Source organism: Sturnira hondurensis, unplaced genomic scaffold, assembly GCF_014824575.4.
Source record: "Sturnira hondurensis isolate 20B ecotype Veracruz unplaced genomic scaffold, ASM1482457v3 Scaffold0003166, whole genome shotgun sequence".
NCBI classification, from domain to species: domain Eukaryota; kingdom Metazoa; phylum Chordata; class Mammalia; order Chiroptera; family Phyllostomidae; genus Sturnira; species Sturnira hondurensis.
The window spans coordinates 654,986-675,558 of record NW_028075797.1 but is presented as its reverse complement, the minus strand read 5'-3'; the positions used below and the strand labels follow the sequence as shown (position 1 = coordinate 675,558).

The window sequence follows — 20,573 nt, the reverse complement described above, 5'->3', positions numbered from 1 at the left end:
CTTTAGCCACTACTGACATGGGGTTGCCACTCGCCACCGAGCGCACGCTGACAGACCTTTGTGGTCTCCTCCATGCGCATCCACCGGGCAGTGATGGCTGCACTTGCCCACCTCCCGTTCACATGCTCCCGGGACCCCAGCCTGGCAGTTCTCCCATGCCTGCCAGGCCAGCCGGCCCTAAGAGCAGTTGGTGGCAGGCTGCAGGACTCAGAACAGAATCTGGGGTGACCCTGCCTCACAACCAAGCCAGAGGAGCCTGTGGGCAACGGCACCAGCTGGACACTTGGACCCCAAACAGAAAATTAGTGGGAAGCTGCCGTGGCGGCCTGACAGACACCCCGGGCCAAGGTCCCAGTGAGTTTCCTGAGTCCTCACGGCAAGAGAGAAACAGCAGCTGGCCGACAGGGCCGGATTTGGGGCTTTCTTTATGGAGCCAGCCTGGAACCCATAAGGCAGCCCCCGAGCCGAGTACAGGCCAAGGAATACTGTAGAAGGAGCGGCGGCCGCTGGTCCGCACCTGCATCTGAAGCACTGCTGACTTGTGTCGGCATTTGAGGGGCATCAGAAGCCCGTCCCTCCCCTAAGATGTCCCCTCAGATGTCTGAAATGTCAGCGCGGACAGCGACTTCTCCCGTGCTCGGCAGTGCCCTTTTTTGTCCCTCTGTGAGCTCCGAGTCTCCATGTATGAGCAGCACAGGGAATGCTCCTTTCTCCAGGAGGGGTGGGTGGAGGAGAAGGCACCAGGAAGCCAGATGATCTTGTGGGTGAAGGCCCGGGGAAAGCCCAGCAGGGGGCAGGCTGTCTGGGGAAGGGAACGCTGAGATCCCGGGAAAGCCCAGCAGGGGGCAGGCTGTCTGGGGAAGGGAACGCTGAGATGCCGTGAGGTGGCCCTGCGCTGCTGACTGGGCCTGCGCCTCTATGCTCCAGCCCTCGTGCCAGCAAGTTTATGGGCTCCAGCAGGCAAACCCTGCCCTGCTTCCTTGCTGTGAGAGTGTGAACANCAGTTAAAGGTTATAGATATGTTAAATGACCATTCCAGAGGTTAGCTGCAAAACTGTTGCTATGCAAAACAACTCTCAATGGCCCTGCTCCATTCATCCCTTCCCCCAACTGACACCTTGGGGGGGGGGGGGGTGAGGACATCTCAATATTTCCTCCAATATTCCTGTACACCTTGGGTTCTGGACACCATTCCAAATCTTTTCTGGGGCCTCCCTTGGCTGCACCCTGTATCACTGGCACCCCAAGCAGCTGTGGGCAGGTCCCTGGTTGCCTGCAGGGCCGCCCCAGGCTTCTGGGCCCACAGGAGCCATTTGATGGAAGTGAAAAGGATCTGGAGGAGGAAGGTCCCAGAGAGATGGGAGGAGAGAGGCTGAGGCAGGCCTCACAGGCACTTTTCTTCCTCCAGCAGTCTCAGCGGGACAAAGGAGAAGGCATTGTGGGGACGGGGACACTACCAGGAGAGGTGACAGCAGGACAGTGGGCTTTTGCTGAGGGTGGGCTATTACATTAGTCAAGTGACAGAACCAGCCCCAGGGGATCCAAATAAAACAACAGGGGTGTGTGGGGAAGACGGGCTGAGGGACTCGGGGAGACGGGAACAAGTGTAGTCAGGACAGGGCTGGGTCCCTGAGACCAACCTCTGCATGCTGCCAGGGACCAGGAAGTGGGCTCTGACCTTTCACCCTTATGGTGGTGCCCAAAGGGGAAAGGAAGGCCTTTCAGCTTGATTTGAGTAAATCCAGGACTCAGCCCAAGTCCTGCTCGCATCTGGGCCCATTACCATACCCAGGCAGCGGTCACCAGACCCCCCCCACCCCAACCTCCATGCAGTGGGAGAGAGCTAGGGCGTCCCTGTTATATGCANGGAAGACGGGCTGAGGGACTCGGGGAGACGGGAACAAGTGTAGTCAGGACAGGGCTGGGTCCCTGAGACCAACCTCTGCATGCTGCCAGGGACCAGGAAGTGGGCTCTGACCTTTCACCCTTATGGTGGTGCCCAAAGGGGAAAGGAAGGCCTTTCAGCTTGATTTGAGTAAATCCAGGACTCAGCCCAAGTCCTGCTTGCATCTGGGCCCATTACCATACCCAGGCAGCGGTCACCAGACCCCCCCCCCCAACCTCCACGCAGTGGGAGAGAGCCAGGGCGTCCCCCCAAAGTGGGGATGTCATCTCGGGCTGACAAAGAACGAAGGCCCTCACGGTAGCCCATACTGCCCACTGCTGTTCTGAGGGATCTGATGTCCCTGCAAACGAAGGACACCTGAGGGGCGATGAGCAGAACATCTCTGCTGCCCAGCAGCCAGAGTGGACGGTGAGGCTCAGCTCTGAGACAGGATGGGGCTCCTTCAGAGCTGGGGGCGGGGGGCGGTGCTGGGGAACTAAGGAGGACATGTGGTGGTCCAAAAAACCAAAAGCAGCTTTTGCAGAGCTCTGGGTCTGCCCTGGCTGCCCCCTGGCCCAAACCGGCCTTTTCTTGCTTTCTTCATATGGTAATCTCCTATTCATCTTTCAAGACACATTTCAAATGTCACCTGCTCTGTGAAGCACTCAGTGCTCCAAGACCAAGGTCATTTCTCAGTCCTGCTCCCTGCCTCCAAGAGTACTTTGCACTTACCTCCCTGAATTTTCATCTCTGGCTCAGGAGCACTGCTTCTCTCCTTGGGAAGGGCAGAGACCAAGTCTCACAGTGCAAAGCTCCCATTCCAGCACCCAGCACGAGTCCCTGACACTCAGCACCGGCGCCCCATACCTGTTTGGTAAGTAGGAACTGTGCAGGCAAGAGTATATTTTCTGTGGCAGATGGGGTTTTTGTCTACCTTCTTCTCTCGTAATGGAACCCAGTTCCCACAACGGAAGCTAAAAATGTGCTCTCAGCCTCTCTTGTAACTAGGGATTGCCAAGTGACCCATGTATGATTAATAAAACTGAAAGACAAGTCTCCAAGGAGCTTTCCCCCACTTCTCTTTTTTTTTAAGATTTTATTTATTTATCTTTAGAGGGGAAGGGAAGGAGAGAAGAAGAGAAATATCAATGTACGGTTGCCTCTCATGAGTCCCCTGCTGGGAACTGGCCTGCAACCCAGGCATGTGCCCTGACTGGGAATCGAACTATGATGGTATGGTTTGCAGGCTCACGCTCAATCCACTGAGCCACACCAGCCAGGGCCCCCACTTCTCAATAAATAGCATAAGTCAAGAGAGGAGAGCTCTCTTCCTTGTCCTTTTCCTTCCTGTCTTTGAACAAAACTATGAGAATGTGATGCTCGGAGCTGTGGCAGCCATCTTGAGGCCATGGGGCCAATGGCCAACACGTTCAAAGTGATACAGTGGGAAAACTGGAATGTGCCTGATCTTTGGTTATTCATCCTTAGGTCCAACCTGGAAACCACCTACTTCTACAGCGTTCATAGGAGACATGAAAAACATGTATTTAAAACCACTTTTAGTGCGTAATTCTGTTATGGGCAGCAGGAAACGTGCTGATATATGAAGACAGTGAGGTCAACGGCACAAACAACATGCTTTCCCATCTAGCACCAGTTTCCAACTACCAATTATTTCAAGTTAAGTCCAAACTCTTATCCCCAGGTTCCAAGAGTTTTTGCATTCACCTCACTGAATGTTTGTCTCTGGCTCATGGGTACTGCTTCTCTTCTGGACAGGGCCAGGACCAAGTCTCATGGTAATAATGCTACAGTAATGTAAATAATCTTACAAGAATGTTCTGTGGCTTGAGCACAACCCAAAGGGCCTGGGTCAACTGCCTGATCACGTGAGTCTGGCTCCTCCCCTGTCCCTACAGCTTGGTCCTGAAGACCAGACAATACGAACAAGGCCCCTCTGCCACCAGGGCCAAATCTCCCTCAATAACATAGACAAATGCTATGAATTATGCAACTACGTTGAAAAGCTCTGTGCTAAGTTGCCATTGGTGGGGGAAAAAATCAAAGCAAATGCGTACTTTAACCACCAGGCCGGTGAAATAATCTGAATAACATTAATCACGAGTCACAAACCCAGAAGCCTGAGTATAGAAGCCAAGGAAGAGCTGTTTGGGGATGGCATGAAGATGGAGATTACAGGCGGAACAGCCCCCGGTTCCCAGAGCAGCGAGCTGCTCTGCAGGACTGGGGAGTAAGGTGCGTCTGACAGCGAGGGCAGCCTCTGTGTCAGGCTGAGGGGTTGCACTCGCCTGCAGGCTAAAAGGAGACATGGGAGGGTTTGGGTGGACGGGCCATGGTCAGATGGAACCCTAGAACCCTCACTGCAGCAGCCTGTGAAGCTGGAAGCTGGACAGGAGGAAGGAGATGGAGCTTGGGGTGAGGCATAGAGTCACAGTTCTGACCAATGCCTGCCATTGAAATCCTGAATCTGGAGGGCAGAGGCCATGCACCCCATGTCTGGTGTGCAGGCAGAGAGAGCTCAATGAATGGTCACTGTTAATATTTCTGAGATTATGAGTCCACCAGCACCCTCTGCAGGCCGATGGAACATCAGCCAGAGGGCTGCGGCGGCTGCTAGGCTTCTCTCAGCAACGCCTAACACCCCAACCCCAAGATGCAGCAAACACTTGCCCATAACCCAGCGACCAAGGGCCTTTCAGCTGTGCCTTCTGTGTCAGGTGCACCTTCCCTAACTCACACCCCCACACCACACCGTACCAGACTCACTGGGGGCCTTGTTCTCCATCCTGAAGCCCCGCTCCCAGCCCTGACACTGGGGATCACGAGCTGACTGTGGCAAAGGAAGCACTGACTTTGGTTCCCTGGAAAGAAGGGCCCAGACCTGGGACAAGTAGGGGGACCCTAGTTCCAATGTCCCAGGTGCCTCTGGGCCTTTCACCAGGAATTCTGTGTGCAGCAAGCAAAGGACAGTTCTGGGACCGCCCTTTGCCCCTGCAGACATCACAGCCTGACCACAGCACTAGTGCTGGACGCCCTCAACCCAGAGCTCAGACCACTGTTTTAATGGTCCAAGCTCACCCTGTCGTCATGCAATCACACAGCCGCCCCTGCCGCGCTGCCCCGGAGTGAACCGGACTGCGGCGATTCTCCTGGGCCCTTCTCTCTGCCCTCCCTTACCCCTTCTCCAAAGGGGAGGACAGGGGTGCCCATGTTGGGGGACATGCAGGCCATCTAACGGCCAGAGTGACGGGCAGATCCAGGAACTTCTCCTTGAAGGAGACCGGAGGTGAGGCGCCAGTTGTTAAAGAGAACATGGCGATTTTACAACCACCCAAGTGATTCTATTCAGCTTCTCCTTAGCCAATAAGCAGAGTATAAATTTCTAGCAGTTCACGCTGGGAGCCAGTTAATTAGCTATGCAGTTGTCTTCTCAATAAGGAGGAAGGTGAGGCATTATTGGGGCTTCACGCTGTCTCGTTAAGAACTTGCGAATACCAGAGAAGGAGCTGCTAAACGCTGCCTGCTCAGATTTCCTACAGTACTCCTCTCTTCTCACCCAGAGGTAGGTGCTTCCCCTCAAGGCAGCTGCAACGTATCTGCCTCCTAACAAGGTCTGTGGCCATTCCCACTCCTTCTTTCTCCAACACCAACGCCAGAACCCCTGAAATCAATCAACATAAACCTAAGGGTACTTGGGCTCCTCCTACACGACGGTCTTTTTTCTCTAGAAAATGTAATGAATTTCCAACACTGCACCAAACATCTTCAAAACCTAGTTGTGAAAGTAACATGATTTATTATATCAAATGAAAAGAAATTCATAAAGTACAACAGCACTAAGCAGGCTAATAGCCAACAAGATTAATCACTGCCAACTTGCATTAAGTCAGTAGGGCCCCAGGAAGAGTTCATCAATTTGTATTCAAATAAAAAATGAAAAAAAAAAACAAAACCCCAGCACACTGGAAGAACAAAGAAGATTAAATAATCTTTCAGCCAACAAAATATGCTGTCTTGAATATATTTAACTCCAACTGTAGGCTGAATTCCAATTTCAGGATCTTATTGAGGGAACAGGTTAGAGGCGTGTTCCACAAAGTGCAGAATACATTTCCTTATACCATTTATTGTATTATTGTCATTAAAATAATACAGATTCAGTCATTGATTCTAAACATGATTTTTACATAATTAACTGTGATTTTGTAGTCTATATTCTAGACTTAGCATTCTATAACAAACTTCTGTTACCAAAATGCTTCAAGACCTTTCACGGGTACCAGCACTCCACTAAAAGTGTTGGTTGGGTCGTCCTTGGCTCCCCTCCAAAGGACGGTCTCCTGCCATCCTCCCCAGCCCACCTCTCACTGGCTTCTGGCACCGGCCAACAGCCTCTCCCTGATCTGCCCTCCTCCCCAAGTGTCTGCGACCTGCAGGGCTGCTTCCCCTCCCGTCTGCCTCCCCAGTCTATCCACCCTGCTCTCTCTGCCCGCCCCGCCCCCTACCACCTGCTGGGGCTCCTAGAGCCGTGGCCTCTCCTCATTTTATTCTGTCTCCTTGGGTGATCTCAGGCCTCCTCGAGGCTTTGATTATTAACTTACGTTGATGATGCACACATTTCTCCTTCCACCCCAGACCTGTATGCCTGACAACGGTCTCCACCTTCCCCTTGGAGGTCAACACTTGCGTGTCCCCAAATGAACTCAGCACCTCCCCCAATCCTGGCCCTCTTTCGGGATCAGCCAGCCTGGAGAATGGCGTGTCTCTACTCTGTTCTCAAGCCAGCAGTCGTCCTGGACGTTTCAGCCCTCCTCCCCAATCTAACCAATTTGTGGCCAAAACTCTGGATGGTACCTTCTACGGTCTCTCCCGTCCACTGCTCCCCACCCCGGCCACCAGGGTCAGCACGCAGGGCGTGCGCTGCACAAATGCCACCACCTGGGCCTCTTGCCTATTCTACAAGAACACTTCACAACTCCACTTCCCCCTAGACCTCTCCAAGTCATTTTTCAACCTTATTAATAGGTAAGTCTAATCATGCTGTTCCTTTGGCCTGGGTTGTCCTACCTTTCCCGGAGTCATTGCCCTTTACATCCCTGATCTCCCTGAATGGCCTGGCCCTTTCCCACATCCCCGGCATCCTTCAGCCACGGTGGCCTTACTGCAGCTACTCAAATGTGCCCCAACCCTTCCTGTGTGGTTACCTGCAACATTCTTCTTCCCCCACCCCTGGATTCAGAACTCTTCCGGGAGTCCCAGCACCATCAGCGCCCACTTCCTCCGTGGAGGAAACCTCTCTGAGTGCACAGTCACGTGGAGACTGTCACCCTCTGGAGCAGTCGGGGCCACAGTGTGTGTGATGAGTAACGCACATTTGCGTAAATCTTCGTCTCTGGTGAATGCCCGTCAGACTCAGAATGAATTATGCTCCCCTCTCTTTCTTACTGATGAATCCTCAGCAACTAGAACACAATTAGTACTCAATGAACATTTCATTGAAGTAGTGAACTACCTAGAAAATATTGTATAACTTTGCCATTCTTCCAAGAAATATTAAAAGCCTACTACATTTTACTTTTAGGCTTCCTGGTGTTTGCTATTATAATGTGCTATAATAAATATCTTTAAACACTACATTACTTTTTTCTCTAAATCATTCAGTTATTTGTTAAAAATCAAGGCTCTTGGTAGACATTGCCAAACTGCCTTTGAAATGCTTGTATTCTACCTTAATATGATATAGAAACTAATTTAATAAAAAAAAATCTTTAACTGGAATTTCTTTGCTGAAAGTGAGAATTTCTTTCTATTTTGTAGCTATCTATATTTCCTCATTGATAAACCTTTGTTCCACATCTTTCATCTATTTAACCTACTGCACTGCCAGCCTCATACAATTAATGTACAGCACAAAACACTCAGTGACAACAAACCTCTCTTATTGGTTTATGTATTTACTACACTGTACTTTCTATCATTATTTTAAAGTGTACTCTTGTGACTCACAAAGAAACTTTGCTATAAAACAGTACGTCGTGTTGCACGGGCAGCAGCCTCATCCATCGTCCCATTACTGCATGTCCTGATTGCGTCATTCTCTCGTAAGCAGGTGATCAGGTTGCTCCATAAATGTAGTGCATCAGCGTGTACAGCAGCGTGCAACAGCCTAGACCTCCGCATTCACTCACCCCTCACCACTGACTCACCCAGAGCAACTTCCAGTCCCGCAGGCTCCCGGCATGGTAAGCACCCTCTGCAGGCACACCATCTTCTCTTTTATACCGTGTACTGTAGCTTTTCTATGTTGGGTACGTTTAGATACAGAAATACCACTGTTACAACTGCCTACAGTGTTCAGTACAGACTGTGCTGTACAGGTTTGCAGCCCAGGAACCGCAGGCTGTACCACACAGCCTGGGTGTGCAGTAGGCTGTGCCGTCTGGGAGCTTGTTAAGTTCACTCGAGGATGAAACGGCCTAGTGACACATTTCTCAGAACATGTCCCTGTAGTTAAGCAGCACGTGACTATTCGTCAATGTCCCAACTTTTCTGCTGCTGTTGATTTCTAATTTCACTCACCTGGTCACAGGACGTACTTTGTAAAGCTTTAATCCTTTTTGATTCATTGAAACTTTCTGATGCTCTAACGTTTCCTCTGTACTAGAGAATGCACACGGGCACTTCAGAACGTGTGCAACACTTCAGAATCTGTTGCTGGTATGTGTTCTACAGAGGTCTGCCAGGTGCAGCGGGTTCCCAGTGCGGCTCACATCTCTCACTTCCTTGCTGGCTGGCCGGTTAGCCATTACTGCAAGTGGGCTACGTATGCCTAAAATTATCACTGAGTTGTCTCCCTCCCCAATCCCATCAGGGTTTGCTTCCCTTGTTCAGGACTCTGTTGTTAGGTGCATATACATCCACAATCATTACATCTTTCCAGTAGGATACAATTACAAGAATAAATTACTTATTATAAAATGTCCTCTTTTGCATCCCTAGGAACAATGTTCGTCTACTTTTTTATTAGTAAAGCCACTCCAGCTGTTTTGGTTACTGCTTCCATAGTACACCTTTTCCCATCTTCTTAGCCTTAGAATCTAAAATGAGTCTCTTGTAGACAGCACATAATTTTTAAATCCATTCTGCAATCGTTTGATTGGGATATTTTATCTCTTTACATAACATAGCTACCTATAAGGTAGGATTTATGCCTGACATCTTTGCTATTCATTTTTTTTTAAAGATTTTATTTTTAGAGAGGGGAGGGGAGGGAGGGAAACATCTATCAATAGGTGGTTGCCTCTTGAGCACCCCCTACTGGGGAACCTGGCCCACAACCCAGGCATGTGCCCCGAGTGGGAACTGAACCAGCAGCCCTTTGGCTCACAGGCTGGCACTCAATCCACTGAGTCACACCAGCCAGGGCTGCTATTTGTTTTTCAATGTCTTGTATTTCTGTTCTATTCTTGATTTTGTGTTAAATATTTTCTAGTGTGCCTTTTTAATTCCTTTGTTGTTTGTTTGTGATACTGTGATTTGTAATAATATATATTTGGTCTCCATCCCCATTCCTGACCCAGAGTCCCTAAAACCCTTAAAATTTCCTAAGTGATGAGAGTGAAAAGATGTCTTTGTTATGCTAATGAAGTGCTTTTGGAAAGCCCCAGCTAGCCTAAGGAGGGGGCTGCCTGCCAAGGGAGCCCAGCAAGTGACCAGAGGGTGGGGCCTCTACATAGGGGGAGGGGCTGGGTACTGAGCCAGCTAACAATGGGGCCTATGTAAACCTCAGAGGATGGGGTTCGGAGTTTCCGAGTTGCAGAATATTTGGGGGTACTGGGAGAGTGGCGCTCTTCGAGAGGGCCCGGAAGCTTTGAGCCCTTTCCCCATAACCTAACCTATGCGTATCTTCCACCTGGATGTCCCCCAGTTATATCCTTTTATAATAAACCAGTATTCTAGTTAGTAAAATGTTCCTCTGAGTTCCGAGAACCACTCTAGCAAATTAGTTGAACCCAAGGAGAGGGTCACTGGAACCTCCAATCTACAGCAGGTCAGCCAGAAGCACAGGTGACACCCTGGACTGCTGACCGGAATCCAAAGTGGGGTGCGGTTGGGGGGGGGGCCTTAACCTGTGCATCTCACCCTGTCTCCATGTACGCAGTGTCCGAATTTAATGAAACTGTGGGATACGCAGCGAGTGCTAGAGATTTGCTTGCTGGGAGGAAAAAAAAGCACACATCAAAATTGGGGGCAGAATCACACTCTTCTACCATATTATCTTTATTTACTCTCTTCATGGATGCCCTTGGGAATAAAATTAGCATCTTAATCTACCTTGCATCCCTACTAACTCAGTTTCAGTAGTGGGCAGTCAACAGTTGCTCCAACAGTGGTTCCGTTTCCTCCGCCCCCTTGTGCTACTGTTGCCATACAAACTGCATCTTCACACACTGTACGTCCATTCACACAGTTTTATAATTGCTGCTTTAAGCAGTTGTGGTTTAAAACTGATAGGAGCTACAAACAAAAATAAGTTGACACTTTTATAAAACCTATAAAAGTGGTTACTTTTACCAGTGCTATTTCTTCATGTGGCTTCAAGTCAGTTTGTAGTGTACCTCCACTAAAGCCGAAGGGTCTCCTTCAGTAGTTCTGGTAGGGCAGGTCTGTTAGTGATCAATTCTCTTATTTTTATCTTTGAACGCCTTAATTTCTCCTTTGTTTTCGAAGGATTTAGCTACAGAACTTCTGGTTGAAAGTCTTGGAAGATAACGGCCCACTACCTTCTGGCCTCCATGTTTTCTGGTGAGAATTCAAGTCAGTTCCACCGTATTTTCCTTTGGCATTTAATTTTTTTGTTGTGACTGTGAACTGTGATTAATGTGCCATATTATTATTTTTTAATATAAATTAAACGTTTTCTGGGGGGAATAAACTACTCATTCACGTACCTAAGGTTAATGGAGACCGGAGGGCTCATTCTGGAACTGAGAGGTTTGTTTTCCTTTGAAGCAGCAGAGTGTCTTTGTCCTCATGTAACAGGGTGCAGCCAAGAGGAAGCCCCCAGTAGGGGTTTGTAATGGGGTCCAGAACTCAAGGTGTCCAGGAAATATAGAAAAAACATACATAGGATGTCCTCACCTCCCTAAGTCTGAGCTGGAGGACGGGACACATGGAGCAGGGCCATTCAGAGCTGTGTTGTATAGCAACGGCTTTGCAGCTGACCTCTGGCGCGGTCACTTACATATCTCTAACCTTTAACTGGTGTCATAGATATGTTAAATAGCTATGGCCATGCTTTGAGCCAGGGGGGTGAAGTGGCTTCCACCCAAGATGTAACTGGGCGACAACTCCCTCTGGTTACACCTTTGGGGTGCTCCCTTTTGCCACGTGGCTTAGGAAGCAGGAGAGACTTTGCCTGGAAGAAAAGGGGTTAAAGGACTGGTGGGCCATGAGGAGGTGCCACATGGCTTTGGATTAACTGGAGATCTGGCAGCGACACAGCTGATGGTGCCGGGAGCCTGAATCACGGACTTCTACTTCTTATCCTGAGATTCGGTACCCCAGACTGGGCGGAGGGAGAAGGAGGGACTGTGTGTGTCTGTGGGTATTCTAAAGGACTTTACTTTAGTGAAGGCATTAAGTCACTAAGTCTGTGTAACTTTTAAATAAATAATTACTTTCCTTTTCATCAATCTCTGGCATTGAGAGACATCTTTCCTCTGGTGGTGGGCAAAGTGAACCTAGTGGGGGGGCGTGGAGAACAAGTGGGGGGTCCTTTCGGTAATAGTATATAGTAAACCTCCCCCTTGGGTCTGTTCTGTAGCACTCATACAGAAAAAATAAAAACAGAGCTGCCTGGTTGAAAAAGCAATTAAGGGATGGTCCCAAGTCCTGCGGGCGCCGCCTCTGCCTCACTCCCCACTTCAGTGCTTGAGGCATTTCCCTGGCTGCTGGGTGAATTGTCACAAATAGGAGCTTCTCTGTGGGCTCCTTAGTATAACCCCTTGCTTTTCAGAATTATTTCATTCTACCTCAAGGTGTTTCTCCGCCTCTGTTTAGTGACCACTAACACATCTGGGCTCCGGTGAGATCCTGCCTCACTGACCTCCACCACTGCCAGCTCATCTCCCACGATCGGCAGAACAGGACACATAAGCTTGAAGGGCTGGTGGGTTCAAGAAAGAACATACAATTTCTGGGATACTTCGTCCCTGTCCCATCTTATGTTCCAACAGAGAGAAGCGTTTTGACTCTATGACTTAGAAATACAGTGGTTAGTTTTGAGCTAAGTGAGTAGGTACATTATATTCTGTACAAATTTTCCTTTAGCAGAGAACGGAGGGTATTATGACAGAGCTGATATATAAGAAGGAAGTAGGTCTGATAGGGCTTAGAAGCACAGGATTAGACGCATCTTTAACACACTCAAAAGAAACTTTGTGTTCTAAGTGTCTACAAGAGTTTTTTTAATTAATTGTTAGAATAAAGGAATTTAAAAAATAACTATGCCACTTTTAAAAACCATTTAGTATTGAATGCTGTTTACAATGAGAAAAAACCTGAACCTCAAAGAAGAGACCGAGGGAAGCACCGTGGGCCACGAGAACGGAAGGCCGTGGGCAGGCGTGCTGCCGGCGTGCTCACAAAGTCCTGCCCACTGGCTGCCTACACGAGCAGCCAACTGTACTCGTCGTTTCAGTCTNGGAATTTAAAAAATAACTATGCCACTTTTAAAAACCATTTAGTATTGAATGCTGTTTACAATGAGAAAAAACCTGAACCTCAAAGAAGAGACCGAGGGAAGCACCGTGGGCCACGAGAACGGAAGGCCGTGGGCAGGCATGCTGCCGGCGTGCTCACAAAGTCCTGCCCACTGGCTGCCTACACGAGCAGCCAACTGTACTCGTCGTTTCAGTCTGTGCGTGGGACTAATTATTCGATGACACCGGAAGGTAACTTCTCTCTATAGAGAAGAGCTTTGACTCTAACCCAGCCCATAGATTACCTTCTATAGCAATTTGTATGGGAATGGAATGAGATCTAGTTCAGTCTTAAAACAAATTCAATTTCTACAGGGTTGGCATTAAGCAAGAATTTGTAGCAATCTATGCACTATTTTAAAATAACTGAGAATCGTGACAGCCTAAATCACTTCCACATACAAGAAGAGGGCCGAGACCTAAGAGGGAGTGGATACACTTACCTCGGGCAGCACAGTCTACAAAGGCCAATGCCCACGGGGGGAGGGGGACACATTCTGTGTGACCTTCTCATGAACAGCATTCTAGGGAGTCTAATTATAATTCATAAACTGTCAGTTACATTCTAATAACTATGTATACTCTCCCCACCTCCAATGACTTCTCAGAAATAACATTAGGAAAGGAACTGAGTTCTGGAAAGAAATGGTGAGGCTGTGGAACTCCAAGTGGGATGTGGTCTCCTGACCCCCAGGATGTGACTTGCTTCCCCACATTCTGCCGCACAGCCTCCTGTGTACGAAATGTAATTTGTGTGAAATTTGTCCTTGAAAAAGCCACAGTGGAGCCTGAGAACACTCTGGGGCCATTAGTTCTTGTCCTTCACTGCCCTCAACTCAGATAATCTCAACATCCTGAAACATCTTTTGATTTGTTCTTTCTCTGATATCTTCTGTCCTTGGGATCAAAGCCTCTTTCACTGGCACCAAATAAGGCCCAGGGGGGAGTTTTGGCCATATAATCCTCTGCGCAGAAAGTCTTTGATCCACCACTGTCTTCGTATTCCTGAATGAGCTCTTGGAAGCGGTTATAATCAATCCACGTCCACCACTCTTTCTCAATCTTAAACTAGGAAGAAAAAAAGTAGTCAGGTCAGAAGTAACAGCAGCCATTAAAACAAAAATCAAATAAACACCAAAAAATAAAAAATGAGCCTCATCATTTGTCCATATCAGGGTAAAGAAAAATTTTTCCTGCTCCAGATGTGGTTCCATATCAGAGCACAAAAGTCAAAGGAGAGTTTCTTTTGCCATAGGACACTAGCCAAACTGAACCTGGAAGACCAAACTGCTGAATAAAGAACACATCCTGCCCTGGCTGGTGTAGCTCAGTGGATTGAGTGCGGGCCTGCGAAGCAGAGGATCGCAGTTCCATTCCCAGTCAGGGCACATGCCTGGGTTGCAGGCCGGTTCCCTGCAGGCCAGTTCCCAGCAGGGGACTCATGAAAGGCAACCATAAATTGATGTTTCTCTCCCGCTCTCCTTACCCTTTAAAGATAAATAAATAAATAATAAAGATAAATAAATAAATAAAGTCTGTAAAAAATATATTAAAAAAAAAAAAGAACACATCCTGGAACTGAAAGCTAAGTTCATCCTGATCAATCATTAATGAGAGTTAATTAAGTGTTTTTGCATCAACATATGTTAACACTAAGCTAATTCTAATTTTTCTTGCCACTTTATTTTATTAAAATTTTGCTTTTGATTAGTTTGCTTTCGATATTATTTTGTATTAGTTTCGGGTGTACAGTGAAGTGGTTAGACAATCACATACTTTACAAAGTGATTTCCACAGATTTTTCAACTACCCCCAATACTGTACATCGTCACCACAATGTTATTAACTACACTACCCATGCTGTACTTTACATCCTGTGACAATTTCATAACTGCCAATTTGTACTTCTAGAGCCCTTCACCTTTTTCACCCAGTCCCCAACCTTCTTGGCTTCTGACAAGCATCAGTCTGTTCTCTGTATCTATGAATCTCTTTCCGTTTTGTTTGTCCATTTATTTTGTTTTTTAGATTCCACATATAAGTGAAATCATGCAGCATTTCTTTCCTCTGCCTGACACATTTCAGTTAGCATAATACCCTCTAGGTCTACTCATACTGTCCCAAAGGATAAAATGTTGTTCATTTTTATGGCCAAGTAATATTCCATTAATTGTAGGTATATTTATACCCACTCTTCTATTGATGGGAACTTATGCTGCTTCTACATTTAGGCCTTTGTAAATAACACTGAAACAAAGGTGGCGGTGCATCTGTCCTTTTGAATTAGTGTTTTGGGTTTCTTCAAATACAGACCCAGAATTAGAATGGCGGTGTCATCAGGCAATTCCATTTTTAACTTTTTGAGGAAACTCCACACTGTTTTTCCTAGTGTCTGTACCAATTTGCTGCATTCCACCAAAAGTGCACAACCATTTCCTTTTCTCCACACCCTTGTCAGCACTTGCTGTTTGTGGATTTATTGATGATAGCTGTTCTAACAGATGTGAAGTGATAGCTCATTGCGGTTTTAATTTGCATTTCTCTGATGATTAGTGATATTGGGTGTCTTTTCATATGTCTATTCACCACAGGTATTTTTTTGATACAGTTGTAAATGGGATTTTCTCAGTTTCACTTTCTGATAGTGTATTATTGGTGTATAAAAATGCAACCTATTTCTGAATATTTATTTAATATCCTGTTACTTTAGTGAATTCATTTAGTAGTGCTAGCAGTTTTTTGATGGAATCTTTAGGGTTGTCTGTACATACTATGTTTTCATCTGTAAATAAGTTTTACTTCTTCCTTTCCAACTGGGATGCCTTTTATTTTTCCCTTCTTTATCCGACTGTTGTGGCCGGGACTTCCAGTACTACACTGAGTAAGACTGGTAAAAGTGGACATCCCTGTCTTGTTCCTGATCTTAAGAGAAAACCTTTCATTTCTGCCCTGTTGTGTATGATGCTGGCTGTGCATTTGTCATATGGGCCTTCATTACGTTGAACTATGTTCCCTCTATTCCTACTCTGTTGAGTTTTTATCATATATGGGTGCTGGATTTTGTCACATGCTTTTTCTGCATCTACTGATATGATCGTATGATTTGTACCTTTCATTTGGTTTATGTGATGTATCACATTAACTAATTTGCAGATATTGAACCCTGCATCACAGAGTAAATTTCACTTGATCAAGGTGTATGATCTTTTTAATGACGCTGAATTTGGTTTGCTAATACTTTGTTGAGGATTTTTGCACCTATGTTCATCAAGGACATTGGTCTACACCATGGTTTTTGGACCATAAGATGCATCTAGGTTTTAGAGCAGGGAAAGAGGGGGAAATTTCTGAAGCAAAAAATGTGGTAAAATATTTAAGAACATAATATTTCACCAATGTAAATGTAAACAGAACTCAACAGCAGCATTAACAACCATTATTCCTCTCAAATTTGAAGGAGTGGGGGAGGGGTGCATCTTATAGTCCAAAAAATCTGGTAATTTTCTCTCTTTGAAGTGTCTTTATCTGGTTTTGGAATCAGGACAATGTTGGCCTCATAAAATGAGCTTGGGAGCCTTCCCTCCTCTTGAGTTTTTGGGGAAGTTTGAACATAGGTGTTAGTTCTTTTTTGAATGTTTGGTCAAATTCATGTGTGAAGTCCACTTTACTGGTCTTTTGTATTGTATTTTAGACTCTATTTCAGTTATTTCCACTCTAATCTTTATTATTTTCTTTCTTCTAGTCACTCTGGGCTCACTTTGTTTTTCTCTTTCTAGTTTCTTTAGGTATGTAGTTACATTGTTGGTTTGATAATTTTCTTGTTTCTTAAGGGAGGCCTGAATTACTATGAACATCCCTCATGGACTGCTTTAGCTCTGTCCTATAAATTTGATTGTTGTGTTTTCATTTTCATTTTTCTTAAGGTATCTTTTTACCTCCTCCTTGACATCATTGTTAACTCATTCATCATTTAGTACCATGTTATTAGTCTACATGTGTTTGTGTTTTCAGTTTTTTCTTGTAATTGATTTCTAGTTTCAAAACATTGCAGTCAAAGAAGATGCTTGATATGATTTCAATATTCTTAAATCTACTGAGATTTGTTCTGTGTCCTAACATGTGGTCTATCCTGGAGAATGGTCCACATGCACATGAAAAAAGTTTGTATGTTGTTGCTTTGGGGTGAAATGTATGAAAATATCAATTTAATCCATCTGGCCTAATGTGTCACTTAACGCTGATGTTTCCTTGCAAGTTTTCTTTCTGGAAGATCTATCCATTGATGTCAATGGCATGTTAAAATCTTTACTGTGGCTGTACTACTGCTGGTCTCTCCTTTATGTCTATCAAGAAATGCTTTATATATTTAGGTGCACAAATTTTTACAAGGATTATACATCTTGTTAGATTAACCGCTTTATCCTTACATAGTGTCCTTCTTTGTCTCTTATTATAGTCCTCGTTTCAAAGTATACATTTTTTTAATTTTATATTTTTCTTTAATTTTTAAAAATTATGCTTTATTGATTATGCTATTACAGTTGTCCTGATTTTCCACTTTCGCCCCCTCCACCTAGCATCTCTAAATCCTCAGGCAATCCCCACCATTGTTCATGTCCGTGGGTCATATTTGTAAGTTCTTTGGCTACTCCATTTCCTAAACTGTACTTTAGATTCCCATTGCTATTTTATAACTATTTTGTATTTCTTAATCCCCTCACCTCTTCACCCATTCCCACACCCTCCCCATCTGTCAACCATCAAAACACTCTCTGAATCCATGATTCTGTTTCTGTCCTCATTTGCTTAGTTTGTTTTTGATTTGACTGTTGATACATATGTATTTTTGTCATTTTACTGTTCATAATCTTGATCTTCTTTTTCTTAAATAAGTCCCTTTAACATTTCATATAATAATGGTTTGGTGATGATGAACCTCTTTAGTTTTTTCTTCTCTGGGAAGCTCTTTATCTGCCCTTCAATTCTATACAACAGCTTTACTGGGTAGAGCAATCTTGGCTGTAGGTCCCTGCTTTTCATGACTTTGAGTATTTCTTGCCTGTCCCTTCTAGCCTGCAGTCTTTTGACAAATCAGCTGACAGTCTTATGGGAACTCTTTTGTAGGTAACTAACTGCTTCTCTCTTGCTGTTTTTATAATTCTCTCTTTACTTTAACCCTTGGAATTTTAATTCTGATGTGTCTTGGAGTAGGCCTCTTTGCATCCATCTTATTTGGGACTCTGCTTCCTGGACTTGCATGCCTATTTCCTTCACCAAATTAGGCAAGTTTTCTTTCATTATTTTTTTAAAATTGATTTCCAATTTCTTGCTCTTTCTCTTCTCCTTCTGGCACCCCTATGATGCAAATGTTGGACCACTTAAAGTTGTCCCAGAGGCTGTTTATACTACCCTCAATTTTGGGTATTCCTTTTTCTTCTTGTTGTTCTGACTGGTTGTTTTTGTTCCTTATGTTCCAATCATTGATTTGATTCTCAGCTTCATCCATTCTACTGTTGTTTTCTGTAAATTGTTCTTTATTTCAATTAGTGCCTCCTTCATTTCTGACTGGATCTTTTTAATGCTGTTGAGGTCCTAAGTTCCTTGAGCACCCTATAACCAGTGTTTTGAACTCTGCGCCTGATAGACTGTTTATTTCTCCTTTTGTAAGCTCTTTTTTCTGGAGTTTTGATCTGTTCTTTCATTTGAGCCATGTTTCTTTGTGTCTTCACTTTGGCAGCCTCCCTGTGTTTGTTTGTATGTATTGAGCAGAGCTACTCTCACTATATGCCTTGGTAAATGTGGCCCAATGTAGTAGGTGTCCTGTAGGGTCTAGTGGCACAGCCTCCCCATCACCCAAGCTGGGTACTCAAGGTGCATCCTTCATATAGATTGAGTATACCCTCCTCTTATAGTTGAGACTTGGTTGCAGTTGGCAGATCAATGGGAGGGATTATCCAGGCCAATCAGCTTCAAGAATTGGCTGTGACCACTTACCACCGACCCCCTCCCTCTGCGGAGGATTGGTTGTGCAAGTGTAGGGTCATGGTGCTCCAATGTGGTCTATAACTATCCACTGGGTGTGCTGGCCCTGGGAGTTTCCCAGGTGGTACAGGCCAAGGTCAGTATCCACCTGTTTTTCCTATGGACACTCTGCCTGAGCTATAAATCAACCTGAGATGGCTGCTACTTGTGCTGGTCTTGGAGATTGTCAGGGGAAGCCAAGTTGTGAATCTAAGCTGGCTGCTACTAGTACTAAGCCTAGGGCTCACAGAGGCCTGCTGTTGTTTGTTTGATAGGATTTAGGAAGTTGTGAAGCATGGGCCAAGAGTAGTTATTCATATGGAAGAGCAGCTTAGGTGGGCCTGTAAGTTGGGTGGGTTGAGCATCTCCATATAAGATTTGCAGAATCTTTGGGGATATGGGGGCTCAAACAGCATTTGAGTCTCAGGAGTCTCAGGCATGGCACTCTGTTGCGGGGAGGGTTTAGAAAAGGGACAACGGCCTCTGCTCACCTTGATGTCAGACACTTGAGTTCATCCCTATATACCACTGGTACCCTTTGAGATTTTTCAGCATGAGTGACACTGACTAAGTCTGTACGTGGGTTCTCTGAGAAACTGTTTGGGGCTTCAGCAGGTTTCTTCCATCAACTCAATCCTCTCTGGCTTTTGTAGCCTGAAATTGTGTGGACTTATGTTCCTGGCACTGGAACTGTGGACTGGAGACCTGGTGTAGGACTGGGACTCCTCACTCCTGAGATATCCTTCCCAAATTTTTATACCCCACATGTGGGGAATAAAACTCAGAATGGGGACCAGCCCATTCTGAGTTTACGCTCCTCTTACCAGTCCAATGCATGTGGTTTCTTTAATTTTGTAGTTGTCAGGCTTTCATTCAACTCGAATTCTGATGGTTCTGAAGCGATGGTTCTTGTATATTTTATTGTAATTTTGATGTGCTTATGCAAAGAGGCAAGCCATGTCTGCCTGCACCACCATCTTGACCAGAAGTACCTAAAGTCTATTTTTTCTGATATAAGTACTGCTACCTAGCTTTTTTTGTTTCCATTTTCATGAAATATCTTTTTCCTACCATTTATTTTACGTATGTGTGACACACGTATGTGTGTCTTTTGATCTAAAGTGGGTCTTTAGATCAAAGACAACATGTAGACAACATGTACATGGGTTTTATTTTCTTTTCCATTCAGTTATACTGTCTTTTGATTGAAGCATTTAATCGATTTACATCTAAAGTGATTACTGATAGGCATATGGTTTGCCATTTTATTATTCATATGTATGTTCCCCCTTTTTCCCTTTCTTCTTCTAAAAGAAGTCCTTTGAATACTTCTTATAATACTGGTTTAGTGGTGATAAACTCCTTTAACTTTTCTTTGTCTGGAAAACTCTTATTTCTCCTTCAATTTTGTAACACTGCCTTGCTAGGTACAGTAGTCTTCATGCAGGTCCCTGCTTTTCATCACTTTGAGCATTTCATGCCAATTCCTTGTGTCATGAAAAGTTTCTATTGAAAAATCAACTGACAGTCTTATGGGAGCTCTATTGTTATGTAACTCTCTTGCTACCTTCATGATTCTCTCTTTGTCTTCAACCTTTTCCATTTTAATTATGATGTGTCTTGTGTGGGCATCTCTAGATTTATGTTGTTTGAAACTCTCTCCGCTTCTTGGACTTGTTTGTTGATTTCTTTCACTGATTACGGAAGTTTTCAATCATTATTTTTTCAAATAAGTTCTCAATCCCTTTCTCTCTCCTCTTCTCTTCTTCTGGTACCCCTATGATATAGATGTTGTTATATTTGATATTATCCCAGAGGCTCCTTAAACTATCCTCATTTTTTAAATTCTCTTTTCTTTTTGCTGATCTGATTGAGTGTTTTCT

At 45.3% G+C, this 20,573-nt stretch overlaps 1 protein-coding gene across 2 annotated transcripts in view; it reads right to left on the bottom strand.

Annotated features, from left to right (window-relative positions):
• Positions 1 to 12,968: 12,968 nt before the first annotated feature.
• LOC118984017 (S-adenosyl-L-methionine-dependent tRNA 4-demethylwyosine synthase TYW1) overlaps positions 12,969 to 20,573 on the bottom strand; it is a 176,327-nt gene continuing 168,722 nt past the window's right edge. For both annotated transcript variants that reach the window (XM_037041728.1, XM_037041729.1), the window contains exon 16: positions 12,969 to 13,737. In XM_037041728.1, coding sequence (XP_036897623.1) covers positions 13,516 to 13,737 — 222 coding nt within the window. In that variant the 3' untranslated portion in view covers positions 12,969 to 13,515. The remainder of the gene's footprint in view (positions 13,738 to 20,573) is intronic.